The 19,279-nt window shown below is 34.1% G+C and overlaps 1 protein-coding gene across 5 annotated transcripts in view; it reads right to left on the minus strand.

The window, feature by feature from the left end:
• The window catches only part of ChT (choline transporter), a 298,521-nt gene that overhangs the window by 216,313 nt on the left and 62,929 nt on the right, over window positions 1–19,279 (minus strand). For all 5 annotated transcript variants that reach the window (XM_085821703.1, XM_085821701.1, XM_085821702.1 and 2 more), the window contains exons 2-4: window positions 7,565–7,762; window positions 4,387–4,494; window positions 24–179 (exon numbers count right to left, since the gene is read on the minus strand). In XM_085821703.1, the coding sequence (XP_085677829.1) occupies window positions 24–179; window positions 4,387–4,494; window positions 7,565–7,742 (442 nt within the window). In that variant the 5' untranslated portion in view covers window positions 7,743–7,762. The remainder of the gene's footprint in view (window positions 1–23; window positions 180–4,386; window positions 4,495–7,564; window positions 7,763–19,279) is intronic.

A 19,279-nucleotide genomic window follows, 5' to 3' on the forward strand; every position in this document is an offset into this window, starting at 1 on the left:
ACATCAATACCTCGCGTACTTACCTAAAGCAGCCAGAATAGCTGCTGACCAGAACACCTCTCCGCAGAGGGCTGGTATGAAAAGTAGACCTCCCATTCTGCTCCCGAAAAGATCCTGGAAAGGGTCCAGCATCGTTACGTACCCTTCCTCTCTCATTTTATTCGCGAAGAACAGACCACCTAAAAAGAAAAGAAAACAGATTCATCTAATTGTTATTTTTTTAAAATAGGCAGATATCTAATATATTTCTTACTGTGATATGATAAAAAGCGTGAATAGAGCCTTTCGCGAGATCAGATTGAAGAGGGAAAAAACTGTATTTCTCATTTAACGGAATAGCATTCTTGTAATATAAGGCTGTCCCTTATTTTTTGTAATATAGTTTACCTGTTATTGGGTTGTTGCAAATGAAATGGCCGAATCCATCAGTGCTAGTAAAATCCGCAAGAAAGCAGCAGCAACAATTCTATTAAATCAAGTTAGAGTCTTATTTTCGGGTGACGACGTTTTTGATGTCAGATTTGAAAAATTCAAAATTTATGCAGATGCTAAAGGTCTCCGCTTGACTAATAGATGCATTAACTTTAAAGTGCTCTCCTAGGGAAAATCAATTCCAAACTCTGGAAAATATAACACACTTCGGAGAAGAATTTGAAAAATAAGGAAGATGAGGGATTTTTCATATCCAAACATACAACAGATACCTGCTCCAAACTAAAATTAAGAATGGTGTTGTTCCATCTGTTGGCCCGTTTTGAATAACTTATAATCAATCGTAAACAATAAAGCTCATTTTTGTTTGCAACTTCAAAAATAATGTTAATTTTCAATGTATCTGTTATAAAATTAATTTCAAAATTTTCATTTTAACTAAAATCTTTACTTAAATTACAAAAAAAAAAAAAAAAAAAAAAAAAAAAGAACTATATCCATTTGTAATGTGATGCATAACTATATGGGTTTTCATCAAAGAAATTAAAAAAATGACAGAGTTTTGATAGACAGCTCTGAAAATTTTTCTTTCAAAATCATGAATGCAGGGAGGGTCTTTCTTCATAAAATGGAAAAAAAAATTGGAACTTAATTGCATGATTAATTGATAATTTAATTTAATAATTGTCTATTCTATTTTTAGCAGTTTATTAATTTTCAAAGAAGATTTTTAGCACAACACAAATATACGTATTTTATTAAAGAACATAAATATTTTAATGTCATCATAGCTCGCTATTTTTCGGGGAAACATTCTTACCTTATATAACATTTCCTGATCTTACATATTTTTTTGGGGGGGAGATTGCAATTAATAGCTCTGGGTTTCGCGATTTCAAGTTCAGTTAGATAAAAAAAATAATAAAATTAGTCAACATTTCCTTCAAGCGACATTTTACAGTATTTGCTTCATGAGTTTCAATGTGAGATGCTGAATGGCATTAAATTGAAGTACTAAGACACGCCTGTTGAGGCTTCTGATTACTTAATTCACAACACTTAGATTATTTACTTGCAGTACTGAATAGCAAAGATTTGAACATGGGATTAACTCTTTATGTTACCATATTTAAGGTTGATTGAAGTAAAGGTTTCTAGCATTTCTTGGAGATTCTTTTATCTTTAACTATTGAGCTGCTTTTCATCTATCTACGAGCATACCTACTGATATTTGCGACCTATCGTATAAAACTCAACTGTCATTCGAAGTGACACTATTTTGAAGAGTTACAATTTATTTCTATCCAACATAAAATGCATTCATATTACGAGCCTGTCTTTCAAGGCGGGCATGGAAATCTTTGTCATATGCACCAAGTGCCGATAATATCAGGCATCTGCCGAGCCACATATTAAGCAGCTTGGGACTCTCTAAGGGAGGATACTTACTCCAATCCTCTCCTTGTGCTCCACTTTTTTAGAGTCAACGGTCTTTTGGATCGTGTCTGACTTCGTCAAAAACCGGAAGAAAAGCACCAATATTAACAACATAAAGAGCATATCAGCTTCTTCCCCAAATCTCGTCTTGTTTAACATTTACCAAATTCAGTCAAGCTTTTTAATTAGATAGCAGCTGTATTAGGATAATCAAAAATGTCTATTCTGTGGATGAACGAAGGTAGCCCGGTCTAAAGTTTTGTGAAGCAATGTAGAACGACTCGTTATCTGCATCTATCTACCAGAATCTTCATTAGTAGTTTCGGTTGCGGTCTGCAATCTTTTAATAATTCTCCAATTTAATCTCATAAAGAAAACCTATCCCTTATTTGTCCTGCAGATTTTAAGAAAGCATTGAAGTAGGCATGTAATTAACTGCTTAAATTAATCAGAAGTGCTTTGGGCAGTGTTGCTGTATCGCTTTGATTAGCTGTAGCTGAATGAAAGGTAGACAAAACAAGATAAGTCAATGTTATGCAGACCACACGAAAGATCACAATATCTAGGTGATGGTATCTGTTATCTCTGTTCTCATGGTGTTATGCATCATGAATTCCTGTCAATCGGCTACGCTCTTAGCAAAGAACATTATTTGAATGCTTGGCAGAATTTTTTTGAAGCAGTAGTAGAAAGCGACTTTAAATGTGGCAATCTAACTTGTGGATTTTATATCACGATAACACACGTGCTAACGATGCTTTTCATGAATTTTTAGAAAATTTCAGCAAACACTGCTACCTAGTACGGCACCTTGTGCAACTTCGTGGCCACCATCTTATATCTGTTATTGCAGTTAAAAGAAATTCTCTGCGGTTCCTTAGAGGTTTCACGAAAACAATTTTAAAATGTTTCGAGCATTGAAAGAAACGTTTGCATAAATGCATAACAGTTGGAGAGTGATGCGGATGTATAAATTTTGACCAATGAATTAAAATATTTCACTTTTATGGAACCTCTTCCGATACTTTAGCTTCATTATAGTATGGTCAGAACAACAAAGAGAAATATTTATTAAATAGTTTTAATACATAAAACAATTAAATAAAAAAAGAACTACGTTCTCATGGCTAAAAATGATCAACAAAATGTTTACAAATTTTGTTTTCCATTTCATACCGCTAAAGTGATTTATCATTACCCTACTTCCACAGATATAAGAGGATAATTAAACAGCCTTATTTTGGTTTTCAAGATCTTTTCTTGCAATGTTTTGATTTCTGCTACTTTTTAAGGTGCTACGGAAACATTCAAGTTCTGGCTGATATTTAAATGAAGAATATCATTCTGTACATGATGAGGATATTGTTATCCCGAATCTGGAGATTAATTTCTTCTTACAGATCAGATTCAGCAGATACATTTAACGCACATATTCTAATATTTAACTCCACTTTTTTATTACGATATTTACATAATCTTATTTTCTGTAATCGAGTAGCTATTAACCGATTTAAGTATTTATATTTTTCACTAGTCCTTCTTTTTCCCACAATAAATTTAATGCATACATCTAAGCTGTCGAGAAGAGAGGTTTCTGGAAGTGAGAACAAGATGAAATACAAGTATCTTTACTCGCAGTCTAATACTGGATGCTTGAATAAGCCGCTCGGATATATGCTCACCGAAGTAATATTTTAATTTCTTATATTCCATTTCCTTTGGCACTCGCGAGTGGCTGAGTGACTAAGATGATTGAATGTAAATAGTTCCACCTAGGCTCGAGCTCAGGCTGCATAGGTGTTTTTCGTGGTCTTTCCTATGTGTAACGTAAATACGAGCTTACACCGTTAGAAATTTTCTACGAAGGTATCGATTCCCTTAGGAAAAATATTGGTTTCGTCGTATTCAAATAACTTAACCTCCAATTTGGGGAAAGTAAGAGATTTAAAAATAGGTAATTCATTTAGTTTAGGCCAGAGGTTTTCAACCGGTGGTACGCAAGAGAAAAATAGATGGTATGCAAAGATGAAAAGTATTTTTAACTATTGAATTCAAAAATTAAAACCCCAACATCCTGATTGAGGTTTTTCTCTAACACTCGTAAATTTATGCGATTTGACTTTGTTCAAGAGTGGTGGTGGTAGTAGTTCTTTGTAGTGGTGGTACTAAAGGTTTTCAATTTTTGTTTAGGTGGTACGCGTTAGTCAAAAAGTTGGGAACCGCTGGACTTCAGGTGCTAAAAGGAGAGCCTAAAAATCATGAATTTTGAAAACGTGCTCACGTGGCTTGAAAAAAGCATATGGCAGTTCATTTTCCTCGCAGATATCTTTTGGACACACTTTTAATGTATATATAAATAAGTTTCCTTTAATGAAAGCCAGCGATATAACATTAAACAGTCATTAGCATTAATAATTAAGTATCAAATCTACCACATTTTTAGATCTTCACGCCGTACGAAGATCTAAGAATAAAGTAATTTGATAAATGAAGGAAATGCTTAGGTTTCGCACTTACCAATTACCAATGAGAGAGCATATCCAAAAGGTGCTTGGCACCAGACTATTCCATTACTGTAGATTGCTTCTGCCGTACCGTTTATATAACCTCCTCCAACCCACGTAGCTGAAAATAAAACAAAGATTTTAGCACAATATTTCTTGCATCGTTAATAACAAATCCATTTACGTGTAATTTTGCATGAATTAAACCAGTAACTACAGTATGACTCATATAACAGAAAAGTCAATCAAAGGATGAGAACAGGTTTCGCTGAATTTGAAAAGTATATATTTTATTGGATATGAATCAGGGTTGGTGCAACTGGTGCTGCCGCACTGAGAGGCAGGATTTAGTGGCGGAAAACTTTAAACTTAAAGAAGAAATCGGCCGGGAGAATTTAGAAGCTGCAGATTTTGTACCTGACGACAAAAGGGCTAATACTGGCAGTTTGTATGCTTTCTTACTTCGTGAAATGAACATTTGATTTTAAGACTTCTGTATATTTACCACTACATTTTCCCATATTTATTTCATTCATTTGTACAAAATGTTAAGATCTCATTTCCCATGATTCACATGATAGGCTGCCGAAGATTAGAGGAGCTGGTTCTGTGAAGTGGAAAAAATACAGCTTCAAAAGAAAGCTAGTAAGAATCAGAAAAGTAAGCTAGTAAATGGAAACAATCCTTGTGATTATGACGATGTGGTGTTCCAATTATTTTTCTCTAATTCTACATCTATTTTTCGGTGAGTTCAATTATTCCTGCGATTTTTTAAACAGAATATGCTATAGCTGCTAATCAGATATCCTGAAAAGCTTTATTTTAATTAATTAGTTACCTATTATTTTATTTCTTCTGTAACTTCTACACTCGTGCTCATAAACAGCAAACGCTAAAAGAAAAGGTGCGAATGTAAAAAAGGAAATTAAAACATACAATTCATATATGAAGTAGAGGTTGCATCTCCGAATGCAAATAGGCAACCAAAAATAGTGTAAAACGCAAATCCGCAGCCATACCACAATGCCTTAAAATGGGCATTCCGAATCAATACGTCAGTTCGTAAGCAGCCATTAATCCGAGTTAGCCGAAGCGGAAAGCAAGGCATCATTTGTACGATGAAATGCGTTGGAGGGCTGCCGAGATAGTGGTTGAAGACCATCCACTGTTGCGAGAGAACTAAATGTGCGTCGTAGTGTCATCCACAGTCTGTGGAATTATTATCCAAAGGATCAAAACCGCTGTAGAAGATGTGTGTCTGGACGACCGGAGATACCACAGCGGCAGACGACCGTTTCCTGTTGTCATAGTGCAAAATGCCGTAGCTCACTAACAGCATGACAGCTGGCGTCGCATTTCATTGCTGCTGCAGGACAACCCATATCCCACCAAACTGTGTCGCATCGACTGTGTTAAGGCGAATTGTGCGCTGGACGACCTATGGTCTATGTCCTTTTATCTCTATCGCATGTGAGAGCGCGGTTGAACTGGGCCCTTGAAAATTTCGTTTCACCCAAAAGGGCTGTTTTAAAGTTGAATGGGGTTGTCAATAGAGATTATGGCCCAAGTAGAATAATGAGAGCTTTACAGGATACTAGATGAATATTATATTTAGACTAACATGATAACGTTTTAGTTTTGTGCACATTTGAAAAGTAAATATGTAACGGAATTCTGTAAACATATTGAGCGTTTTAGATATATCACGAATTAAGTGAATTTTTACTTAAGTGAATCAAATTAAAAAGTATAAAAATAATATTTTTTAACCCTCTGAGTGGCCAGGGTTTTCGCTTAGAAAACACAAATTTCCCAAAATTACTATGAGAAAAATTTATTTTTTTTTGATTTTAATGTAAAATTTCTCCTGGTATTTCATACCTGGATTTGTGTACTTTTGATATATTGCCTTAATTTCTTTGATATATTTTAATATGCACGTATATGTACGTTCTTACAGTTTTGTTCTTACAGATGTCACAAAAAATATACCAGGACGTATATATATGGCCTTGCCCCTTAGAGGGTTAAAAGACAGACAGATTCTGTTTGTCTAGAATTTTATGACCTTGCCGCTTAGAGGGTAAAAGACAGAAAGATCATGCTTGAAAGCTAAATGTCTAGAATTTTGCCGAAAGGTAACAGACTCGAATGAAAAGTGAAACAACGCATTTACAGTGGACGATATTTAAAGTAAGTCAACGCAAAATCGTGTTTCATGACTAACAGCCACTTTGAGCCAATAACCTTCTTTCTATCTGAAATAAAGAAGTATGAAACATTCGATAGCAAACAGAGAAACACGGTAATGTACTAACAGATTTAAGTACGAAAGATCTACAATTATCTTTAAAGCTGAGGGTCATCATTGTAGTAAAGGTTTTTATTAGGTTTTACTATAATTTATGTAAATATTTATTCTTATTCTTTCGTATGTTGTTACGTATTATTTTTTAAATTTAAATAAATGATTTTGTTGTCAATGAAAAAATACGTATCGCAACAATTTCGTTTGGAATGCATTCGGAAAATAACGTTTTATACCAACGTGCTTTGCGTTGAAACTATTTACTCGTATGTTAATGGAGAAAAAAAATATGATCCTTTTTCGAGCCTAGTGGTTCGTTTCTTTATTCGGCAGAAATGATGAAATAATAATTTAGACACTACAGATTGAAACAGTACATAGAATAACGCAATTAAATTTACCCTTTTTACTTCCATATGTTCTTTAAATGTTCCATTAATCTGAGTTTTTCAAGCAGAAAGGGAACATTTATTTAACAATTAACGAAGGAATTGCCATATTTGCTGATATAATTACTAGTACTCTTTTTTCCTTTCACTGTCATACGGAACTTCGTAAACTAAACTATGAACAAAAGGAGAAAGTAAAACTCAATTACTTCATCAAAGAAACTTTGAGCTTAATGTGTTAACCTCCTAAGTACTTAAAAGGGCTCATAATAAAATTAAAAATAGCACTTTTTATAGATTTCATTTATTTTTCTTACTTGATTTGCATTATGAATCATGATGTGAATCAGGTAAATTTGTAATAAGAACGGGGATGAATTTCTTGCAGGGGTTCCTGGATAAATATTGGACTCGACAGACATAGAGAACTACAGTTGGTAAGGGCTTTATAGAGTTACTCATTTTCAATATAGTTGTACTTGCATCTATCTTACCTGTCATAGTGAATATGCCGACGAACATGCCTATATTCCGACCCGCTAGCATCACTTCTTCGCTTTCCTCCAGCTCGCTGCCCGGAGTTTTCTTTTTCTTGCCTGCCCATATTCCTACCACCAGGATAATGATGTAGAAAAACACCACAGAGATGATACCTGCTATATTCGTAGTCATGTTTGGTCCTTAGGAGATATCTAAAATAGGAAATAAAAGGGAATTATTCTACCAAGTGTAGATTTCAAACTTAGCAAAAAAGTATAACCTGAGATTTATTTTACGGTCTTAAAAGTTTTAGTTCCTATTTTAGGAAGTTATTTGCGCAAAGAAATGGAAAACATCTCTTTTTTTTAATTTGTTCCTTTTAATGAAGATTACGCTAAAGTCTAATTAATGGTATGTAATATAACTCAGATCACAATTATCCACTTCACCGTTTCCGCCGAGACAGTTTCGTCGATTTTAAAATTTTCGTCAGGGGTCAGCAACGCGATACACTCGTGGTGGTTAAATAGGGCTTTGATTATTAACCCTGACAGCAAACCACTCCCACGAACGGACTGTTTTCCAGTCCCAGAATGCGGCGAAAATAAGAAGAGGAGATTTGTGGTCTATTTGGTGTCTTTCTCTCTCCAGAGCGGCATTGTAACAAGATAATACAAAGAAAAGTTCATTTAAAAACGGGAAACAGAATGCACTTCCACCCCTTCTCAGCTGGCATTGCAATAGGAGATACTGCTCATTTGAAAGCGGGCTTTTATAGGATCGTTTTTGTTAAGTTTAAGATAGGACATTAGGGAATGCAAAATAATTTTTTTTTTGCCGGGAAAGGTGCTGCCACCATGATCTGCATAGTGATCAGCAATGGCAGCTTTCGTATCGTTGGACCCGGGTTCAGGTCCCTAAGGTATAATTCGTTAAATGCACGTCGGTACAGCAATCGGGAAAAGGGCTTTCGAAATGAACCAGTGGGCTTCTAAATAGCGTTTTACATTATGTTACATGACCTTTACCAAGCTTAAATAAAATGGTTGAAAATGTTTTCAGTGCGATTTCCTCTACAAAATAGTTAAAACATCGTGGCTTTATTGCAAAAATTTTCAACGCAAAGTTACATCAGTTATGTGAAAATTTCACTGTCTGGTTGAAAGAACACGAAAGGATTAAAAATAGATGTTGGTTACTGTGGATGACTGCGAGATAAAATGAAATAAAATGTAAATAACATTTTTCAATGATTCAGCGTCACAACTACGGTAGATGCTAACTGGTCCAAACTTGAAGCTCCTCCATCTGTTCCGATATGGATGGGCAGTTAAGAAACTCGAATCCATCTCCGGAAGTATTCCCCATCAAAATTAGAATGAAAGGTTTTCTTCCTCATAGGTGTAAGTCAGTCGCGCCCCAGAAGCATCTTTGCTAAAGTTTTCGGCAATGAGACGGCTAAATGACTGATAAGTATTAGCCATTGGCTGATGAATGGATTAAATTGCATGAGTGCGACCCAGCAAACAGGAAGTTTGGTGAACAGCAAAAGTTTAGTGCACGTGCAAGTAAAAGAAACTTAAAGAACCTATCATCTGGCGGGGGGGGGGCGGTGTAAATTTCTATAACTGTAGAACTTCTCTTGTAAATAAAGCAAATTTGAGTGAAAACGTAATAAAAAATGAAGTGTATCTCGGTAGATGTTTTGTTACAACATTTTCACCTTTGTTCAGTGAATTGATAATAATCCATTGTTTGTATTTTAACTAAACCTTAGTGAAGTAGGAAAACTTACTGCACTATAGACTTAACCACAACCTAGAAATTAATAAATCGCTGTCCGATTTTACAAAGTACTACAAAAAATTACAAACTGTTTTTAAGAATTGCAATTTTGAAATATTTTTAAAATGCAACTTCAGTTTCTGCAATATTACTGTAGTTGAATTTCAAAACACAATAATGCATTATGACGTAAATTAAATCAATATTGCATACAGCAAGTCTTTATTATATGGTCTTATTGTATTTGTAATTTCAACCATTTCCAATTTTAAAAAAAGCTATTTTTATTATTGAATTACTCATACAAAAGACAGCTTCGTTTAATCCCGGAGTGAAAACTTAGATTAAAATATATTAGTATATAACTTAACAGAACAAGATTGCATTATATGGCTTACGGCAAAGCACACTATGAGTATTTGCTCAGAGTGACTGAGGGAATTTCTAAATGATCTGATATGTAGTTTTAATACTAAAAACTTATTTTCGAGAAATTGTAAGGCAACTGCTGGAGTAACTTAATGACTTATGTATAAACTTGTTTATTAACCAACTTTTATTTTAATCTTTAACAAAAATTCAGTGGGGAAGGAAAGACCTTAACTGATATGATTTCAACTCAGAAAAATCTTCAACTGATTCCACAGAAACAAGCAAGATACTATAACTGTTTAATAATCTTTTATTTACTCTCATGTGCAAAATTAGGAGAATTTGCACATTATGTAGAATTTCTCAAAAACTCACGGACAGACTTTAATGAATATACATTTATCAGGACTTGTGTTCCTCTTTACTTGCTTTGGAAACATGAACTGTCCTGACTCGGAACAGGGAGCTTACTCAAGCTATGTTCAATAAATTGTGAAGTAGACAATACACACAGGAAGGGTATACAAAACCCTTTATTTTTCTATCTTTACAGAGATTTTCGTAACTTCGGAATACAGAGACCAACCACTTGTGGTCTGAACGTAAGAATATAAAACTACTAACTAAAACTCTAACTAAAACTAACTTTGAATTAATATACAAGTGCCTAACTTTAAGATTGGCCGTTATTTAACAAAATCCGTATGTAGTACAGAGAGCTGCTAACACTACGATACGTTTGAATTTATCAAGAGGACTAAACCTCTGGCCTTGAAGGCAACCAGCAACCGAGTAAAACTACTATGGCAAGCGGCCTGCTTCTAATAACTCCTTCCTGTCTCTTGCTTGACAAAAAGCCACAACTTAAGTACTTGGCGTTAGCAAGACAAATTTGCATAAATAAGTTAAACCTTTTAATTCTGGCCGGAAGTAGAAAATAAGAAGTGATAGTAAAGATTTAAAATAAAATAAACGTTAGTAAAACTTAGGATCCTTACACATTTATAACGAAGAAAGAGAAGTACCAACAAAAGTCATTTTATATTTCCAACAATTCTTTATCTCATTCGTTATCCATACGTTCATTTCGTCATGCATACGTTCGTGGCTACTCCTTATTACTTCCTTGTAGGAAGTAAAAAGGAAGTATTATAATCGTGAAAAGTTTCAGGCAGCATATTTTAACGAAAATATCCATATTTACCGCTATCGAATGTTTTTGCGTGATATCTGTACGTAAGGACAGAATAAAATACTCCTTTCCTCCAAAAAAAAATTATAAAACTGCTTTAAAATGAATTCTGAAGAGAATTTTTCGTGGTGTCTGTACGTACGTATGTATCTCGCATAACTCAAAACGAGTAGCCTCAGAGCGTTGAAATTTTGTATATAGGATTGTTATAACATGTAGATGTGCACCTCGTATTTTGGTTGCAATAGGCCGCACCAAACGTATATAAATATACTTGTATTTATATATATAACCACTCTGTTAACCGGCTCAATTTCTTTACTTTTATATGTTTGTAAATTGCGCATTTGTTGCTTTAAAAATGATTGAATTATGTTGTTCTTATCTTACGGTTAAGGTTTTTATGCCTTTAGGAAATCTGCAAGCAATATTTGTAGAAATATCAACAATTTAAAAGCTGTTTAAGTGCGGTTAAGCCTAATTTTAAATAACATGGCGGGCATATTTGTTTACATTTGAAACAGAATAGTAGATTTGTTGCCAATCTGGAGAGACTAAGCCTCGCAACAACAAAGATAACGCCTTCATTTATTATTGCGAATTAAATAATGCTTAATCCTTTCGGGAATTTTTTCAAGGAAATAAGTGTTTCAGATTTACTTCGTAATTTTTAATATAGATATTTTGAGTTTTTACGCATTTTTGCTTTTTCGCTAAGTGAGAACTGAATTAATTGAATGAGAAATACTGAGTCGTCTGTGAAAAACTGTTTCTTTTTTGTTTTGTTTGCTTAATTTCCTTTATACATCGTTCTAGCTTTATTATAGCATTTGAACAGAACATATGGCAACGATTAGATAATTCTTCAAATGATATAAATTTTGTGCATTCTGAGTTATAATATGATGGGCGTATCTGAGAATAAATTTTTAACGCCTCTTCATGTGATGTGACTTTTGAGTGATTGCAAATTCTACTAATTTTTATGAACTTTTTGTTTTTGACCAAAGTTTGATTGAACTCGACGTTTCGGTGCATGTTAAGGACATTACTGATTAACTGAACGCAGACTTAAACTGTTTTCCTATCTTGTGACAAAGTGCTCTCAATTCAGAATGCTTCTCCTTAAATAACTCCGAATTACTATCTAGCAGAGACTGAATCCGACCATTTTTAAAAGATTGCTTTACAACTTAAGATCTATGGAAACGTTTGCTTCCCCACGACCAGATTATTCCAAACCTTAGAGTTTTTGAATGCATTCCTCTGGGTGATCTATGTACCAATAGTACATCTTCCTTTTGATACAAACGTGAAAGGCCTAAGGCTTATTTGATCTATTTGTGATACCTCACAGTAGTTGGTATCAAATGCGAGTGAAGGTAAAGGTTAAAGGTTATAATATAAACGAAATACAACTATGTTAAGTGAACCTAGTGCCAGAGTATCGCTATGGTAAACAAATATAGTGAATTTTAAAGAGTATATTTATTCTATTGAGGTTTATTCGCTATTGACGAAGTAGATTTAATTAAATCCAATAAGATTAAATAACATGCAAGAAAAAATGCGTATAATTTAATATTCCGTACAAGGAATTCATGTGATGTACACATCAGGCTTTTTTTATAAAGTTTACCCAGCTCTTGCGAAAAACACGGCGAATATTGTGATGGAGTACGAGCACACAGATCGCCGAAAACCTCTCGTGCGCTTACATCCCCTCCACAATCACAGCTCCGCAGACACGCGTATGTGCGCTTATGTATTCGTCTCTGAATATTTGCATAATTCTTCGGCGGCATAATTATTCCATTTAATTCAAAACGTTTCGTACAAATAACCTTCGAATTCTCCTAATTTTGCGCACAAGTGAATAAAAAGCTGACAGCATGAATTACTCGGCAGTTTAATCAAACTAGTTTCATATTTGAAAAGTGTTTGTAAAAAATACAATTTTATTCGCAGATCCGTAAAACCCGACATGAAAGTTACCCACAGATTCTTTTTAGAAAATATAATTCCATATATTATTTCGTAATACACAGAGGAAAGAAACGGACACCTAGGTAGTTTTCGAAATTTATTAAATCAAATGCATTAAAAGTTTTTCTGTTAAATCAGTTATGGGAAAGTACCCAAGGGTTATTGCATTAAAAGTTTTGCAAAGGATCAGATATATCTAAATGGGGAATTTATTTCCAATTAAGGAAATGTCTTGCCGAGTTTCGCTATAGTCTTTTCTTTTTTGCCATGGAAACTATCCCTTTATAGTCACAAAGAGTAAAATATGAACGTGATTCTGAGATTATACGTGACTTTTTCATTGTGAGCTATCTACAGCACTCCTCCTTTTCCTCGCAGTACATATTTTTCTAGCAGAAAATAATAAGAAAAAACGAAAAAGGAAAGAAATTACTCATTCTGGTTAAATTGTTTAGTTTCTTGGCTATTTCTGGTTGTTATTTAACTTTCAAATTTTGATAACATTTTAATTACGTTATCATTTTAATACTTTAAAGCATAACGATATTAATTACTTCTTTGGTAATTTAAAAGTATATAAAGACATAATTGTTTCTGTTGGTAAAATTTCTTACTGTAAAATAATACGCAGATAAAAATAAAAAAAGATAATGCTTGTATGCAATTCGGGATTTTTATACGCAAAGGTAAACTAATAAGCGAACGGCAAGTAAAAAATATTAAGTTTTTTGGAAAAGGTTATTTCAATATGGCAAAGCCCACGAGAGACATTTGCCGAAGAGTAAGTATGCCTTCGTGGAGTACCTGCTAAGAGAAACGGACTCAATATAGAAAATTAAATATAGAAAAACCCATGAAAAAAGTTCTTTTATGTTAAAATAACAGTTATTTTATGTCTATTCTGGCTTCTCTCTTTCATTTTCTCCACACAATACAAATCAGTACGTAAATGATGACTTTAGATTAGATTCGTTAGTGAGGATTTTAGATTGTAAGACAGAGCGTGTTCTGCCTCTTTAGGCAACGCTACTAAGTTGTTAGATCAGATAAGAATTGTAGTCTTCGGCCTTGCATTGTAATTGCTGATGTTGAATCTTCACGCCTGTTAAGTTGAGACAAATTCGCGTTTAATTGATTTATGTATTTTTCAGCTTACAGTTTACTTGAATTAAAATTTAACATTTGAATTGACTGTTACTTTAAGTTACCTTGTCATAAGTGCTGGATTAGCTTGTACGCACCAGGAGTGACCTTCTCTTGTCTTCTTCTCTTCCTTTTAAAAAAAGGCTCTTTTACACACTTCTCAAGTCTCACTTGCTGTTTTAGACTTAGCTATAATTCGCTTAACGTCTCGAAGAGTTTGGACATTATTCGAATGATGGTAAAACATACCAAACTTTATACAACCATGCAGCCAATTTGTTGAATTGTTTGGAACTCCCAGTATTCACTGGCCTTAAACACTCGGCAAAGGGTGTAGCAAGTTTTTTGGATAATGAAACATGAAAAACCAACTTTATCCTTCCAGGGGACGGATCACGGATCATTCATTCGCTACCTGGACGTGTTCGCTAGTTACATGACCAAAGATGTATGTGAGAGATACTATAATTCTTTATTCAAAGGCGACGGAAAAGAAGCATGAGACTCAGTCGACTACTCAGGTGATACCGAGTTATCGTCCATCGTCCATCACATTTTAACCCTCTGACCAGCACGGGGTTTGTTTAGAAAAACCTCAAATTCCCAAAACTGCCATAAGAAAGACGTATTTTCTTGATTTTAATGCCAAAATGTCCCTAGTACTTGCATTTACGTAATTTTAATATATTGCCTTAATTTCTTGGACATATATCAAGATACACATATAAATACTTTTTTAAAGACGTCACAAAATATATTCTAGGTCGTACATATATAGCTTTGCCGGTCAGAGGGCTTTAATTTTGAATTTTGGAAACCGTTACACATTTCTAGCCAGAAAACATGACAGTACAAACAACTAATACAAGTATGCTCTTGTAGAGTCATTAGGAATTTTTGAAACAGAAAGCGTGAAAAATGAGCACTGCCCTCGACGGGTGTCGAACCTGGACCTCTCGAATATGCGCCGAGTGTGCTACTGTTACACCAAGAAGACATGGTGGAAGGAAGTAGAAAATATCTCATACCCTCACCGGCATTCGAACAAGCACTGAGAAATGTGATAATTTCTAGCAAGCATTTAGTAGAAATAATAATGTAGTTAAAAATCTCAATAAACTAAAATCCCTTATAATTGATTTATTATATACGTATTGCAGTCTTTGCTTTGAAACTAAAAGATCCAAATTTTATTTCATTGCATACAACTCCTTGCGCTTTAATTTGATCCCCGAATTCAGCGCGTTAATATTCTTAAAATTGTTGAAGACAGATTCGTCAAATATATTTTTTGGTTTAAATTTCATTCTTAAATTTTATTTCGAAATTGCCTATTTGAAAAGATATACCAATATCAGATTTCCTCTCTGAAGAAGAAAATTCGACTCTTTCAACTAGAGTTAAATTACCTTCTAATCAAAAATCTCCAGATTCTCTTCTAGTTACACAATCAAAATGAAATATTTTTATTACTTGTTCCACTCTGTTTCAGTAAAAATGTTCCAACAAAAAGTTTTTTCTTTTATGTGTTAAGAAGCCTTGTACGTATTAAATAGTTTTATTACCCAAAGATAATTTGACGAGGAAGAATTTTCGAACATGTTATGTAATAGATGGTTAAAGAAACCTTATAATAATGCAAGGCTTTATAAAAATCAATTTTTCATAGACACCAGTAAATGAGCAAACGATTTATAAAAACATTCTGTCATTGAAAAGTGTGTACATAGCGGTGCAAAACTGCAAAGGCAGGTAGAAGGAACCGAATTAAGATAATTTTATAATGGAATATGGGTACGGAAATGACGCGCTGAGGAGTTTCAGAATAAACATATCTTTGCCAAACGGTAGAGAAATGTGTTCTGCTGGCATAAATTCCCATTTCCTGCATGGATTTTGCGCGGTATACATCGTTGCATGAATGCGGAGTTCGCAGACATGCGTTATACTTGTTTGGGGCTGCGGGAAAAAAATAAAGTATTTTCTCAAAAGGAAGCATTCGGGAATCGTTCTCTGTACTTAAATGTTAGAAGCTGATTTACTTCGTTCCTAATCCCATAGCCTATAATGGATACTGGAATATCACTACATAAATGTAGGGTGTCAGCAGCATGCATCACTATATGCAATGGATGTTAGAGGTATGCATTACTATATAAATGCAGTGATGCATACCGCAGAAAATTTGCGCAGGATTGAAGATTTACGCCAGCAAATCTATTTATTTTAGTTCCCTTTATATTTCTGCCATATATTTTTGAATAATCCTGTATTTATCTAAATTATTATTTATCCTGTATTATCTAAATTAAATTTCGTATTTACATTTAATTATTACTTATCTTGTCTTTATCCAAATTATTACTGTATTTATCAAAATTATTACAAATATATTTTTTTTTAAAATTGTTTTCTTAATGTAATGAATTTTTTTTTAAATGAATGAAAAAATAAGTATATGCCGTTACGTTGATTACAATAAAAATGCTAAAGCAGAAGTTTATTTTGTAAGTATTGTAAAAATTTTAACCTGTTTAGTTCTAACATCATTTAGGCGGCATTCTAGAATCAGAGCTTCTTTTAGAATATTTGTACATGTTCTTAAAAGACCATTACGGTTTTATAAATAAGTAAATAAATAAAAAACTGACTTCAAAATTTGGAAAGACTTCTAAAGATATTTTTGAGTCCAGAATTACTAAAAAGTACGTGTGCTTTTTCTAAATTTATTAATTTCTTACAATAATGTATGCAATGCACGTATGTTACGAATAATATTACTAATATTACAATGCACGAAAAATAAAAAATAGAGATCCCTCAAACATGACATTAGTTATAGGAATCGGCAGTATGTTTGGTTAATGCTGTAGTAGCATAACATTACGTAAAGTATTAGAAGACGAAATACAGGAAATTCTAGCGTTAAAAGAATTACAATAATATTCCTAACGTATTTTCGTTAGTGCTTCCCGTTTCCATAAAATGAATGCGCAGGGCGGGCAGTTATGTGATGTGTAATAGATTATATGTTCTTCCTCCGAAAATGAAGAAGAAATTGAGAATCTGGTCATTTTTCATTACGGTTAGAGCACTTGTTTTTTATTCCAGCTTATCTGCCAGTGAAACCTTAAACGTGAAGTTTTCCAACTCGTGTATTAGGAGGGTGAATGAATGAATTTTCTGGAATCTCCTTCTTTTCGCTAAGATATGTAAGAACTTTGTACCAGGGTGATACACTGTGGGTCGCAGGGATTTTAGTGTACCACTACGATGTTTTCGCCTACGGATATTATGCCTAAGGAGTATTGTTAATGGTAATAAAAATATATATAGTAAACTTAGCCTCAGTTCTTAAAACTTTCTTGTCATATTCGCTCTTCATACGCAAGAAAAGTATCTGCTGTAATCCAGAGTAGTCTGTGCTCTTTCCAATGCTGAATTGTTTAACAATAACTGGGATAATGCTTTATTTTAACTCCATTAAATATAACGGAAGAGATATAGCAAGCACCTGGTCCTTAATGTACAGGTGCAAGTTGAAGCAAGGCTAGCACTTGTGCATTTTCATAAGTATATTAGGTGTCACCAGACTTGCTAATGTTGTACAGGGAAATTAGTTTGGTGCAATAATTAAGTGCAAAATTTTAATCTTATTTTAATTTGCACAATCAAATGCAATCGCGCCGCCCAACCGGTATAGTGGTTAGGGTTGCTGACTGCTGTGCCGAAGGGCCCGGTTCCTATCCAGGAGAAGGCAGGAATGTTTGTAAATGTATAGTGTCTATGCGACATCGGGGCACTCAAAATAATCGGTGAGTTGAAATCCTCTTCGGAAGTTATTGGTAGGAAAAGAGATCGGTCTACCCAGGTGTTCTCCATCAAAATTGGAGGCGGAACGGAGATGCATCGCACTGTCACCTGTATGGTGCTCAAGGCTGTTGCCGACGACAGACGTAAACTTCCGCTTCTTGTCACGAGGAATTTCGTGGGCTTGGGCTGACTATAGGTCACACAGGTGAGCATTAGCAACAAATACAATCGCGAATAATTAACATTAACACAGGTTGGTTAACAAAACACAGTTTACCGAATTGAACTGTCGTGGACAGATAATGCATACATGTATAAAACCATAGCTATGTATACATTCATTTTTAATAAAAGTTCCTAAGTAGACATATTAAAGTCACAACCAACATAAAAATAAAAACTTTATCTTTAACTCCTTGAATAAGTGTTTATTTTCAAAAATTCAGATCTGCATAATTAACTTTACAAACTAAGAGGAGATAAAGGGTACATGAGCTGAATCCGGGAATCTTGAATCTAAATCAAACTTACACGACGTTAAAGGATAATCCATCGAGAGTATGGCTGCAAATGAATAAATGCAGCCTGTCCTAACATAGTCACTAGCAGTTTTTCGTAGTGTTCGTAGAGGACATATAATTCATTTTTAGCAAGATGTAATTTCGAATATACTAGGCTGGAAGCGGTTATTAATGATTCCCGAGAAAAATGTATTCATACGGAATTCAGTTCTATGGTTGAGGCAGTCCGGCAAGATGTGGTCTGTCACCTGTAATTAGACGGGAAGTCTCTCATTTGGGCAACTTCTAATTCAGACAGGTTCAGCCTGTTGCGAATTGGGCACTAAAGGGCGCCGTAAAAATCAGACCTTTATTTTATTATCTGTTTTTCGGCGATGTGTCTCATCATGCAATGAGTGTAATGTCCCTAATATTCCACTTAAAATAAATGATTAATATACCTACGTCGTGTCATTTACAGTTTAGAGATGATCAAATCAGTGGTAGGAACTAATAGGATGAATTTTCAGTCTATATTTTGATTTGAATTGCTTTATTAAAAAAATTACAGACTTTCCTTTGAAAGGGGAATAGAGTCTCATACAAATATCGAGATTTATTAGAACTGAAGTAACAATTATCGCAGGTGTAACTTAGATAAGTTAAAATGTTGGAGCAAAAAATGCACTGAATAGAATATTACAAGCTAGACGTTTTTCATGGCATAATGAGCTGGCCCATCAAAAGTCTGTAACATTAGTGAAACCATGTTACAGAATATTCCAATACCTTTCTGTGCTCTATTGCTTATACTTTTCTGTGCTCTATTGCTTATACTTTTCTGTGCTCTTCTATTACCATTTTGTGGTACACTAAATTACTAGAGACAGATTTGCCTCGCTCTGTACATGTGATAGAGATTTAGAATCTTCACCACC

The sequence above is a fragment of the Stegodyphus dumicola genome, chromosome 8 (assembly GCF_044657685.1).
Source record: "Stegodyphus dumicola isolate Sdum_Otavi_A_Nest chromosome 8, ASM4465768v1".
In the NCBI taxonomy this organism is placed as follows: domain Eukaryota; kingdom Metazoa; phylum Arthropoda; class Arachnida; order Araneae; family Eresidae; genus Stegodyphus; species Stegodyphus dumicola.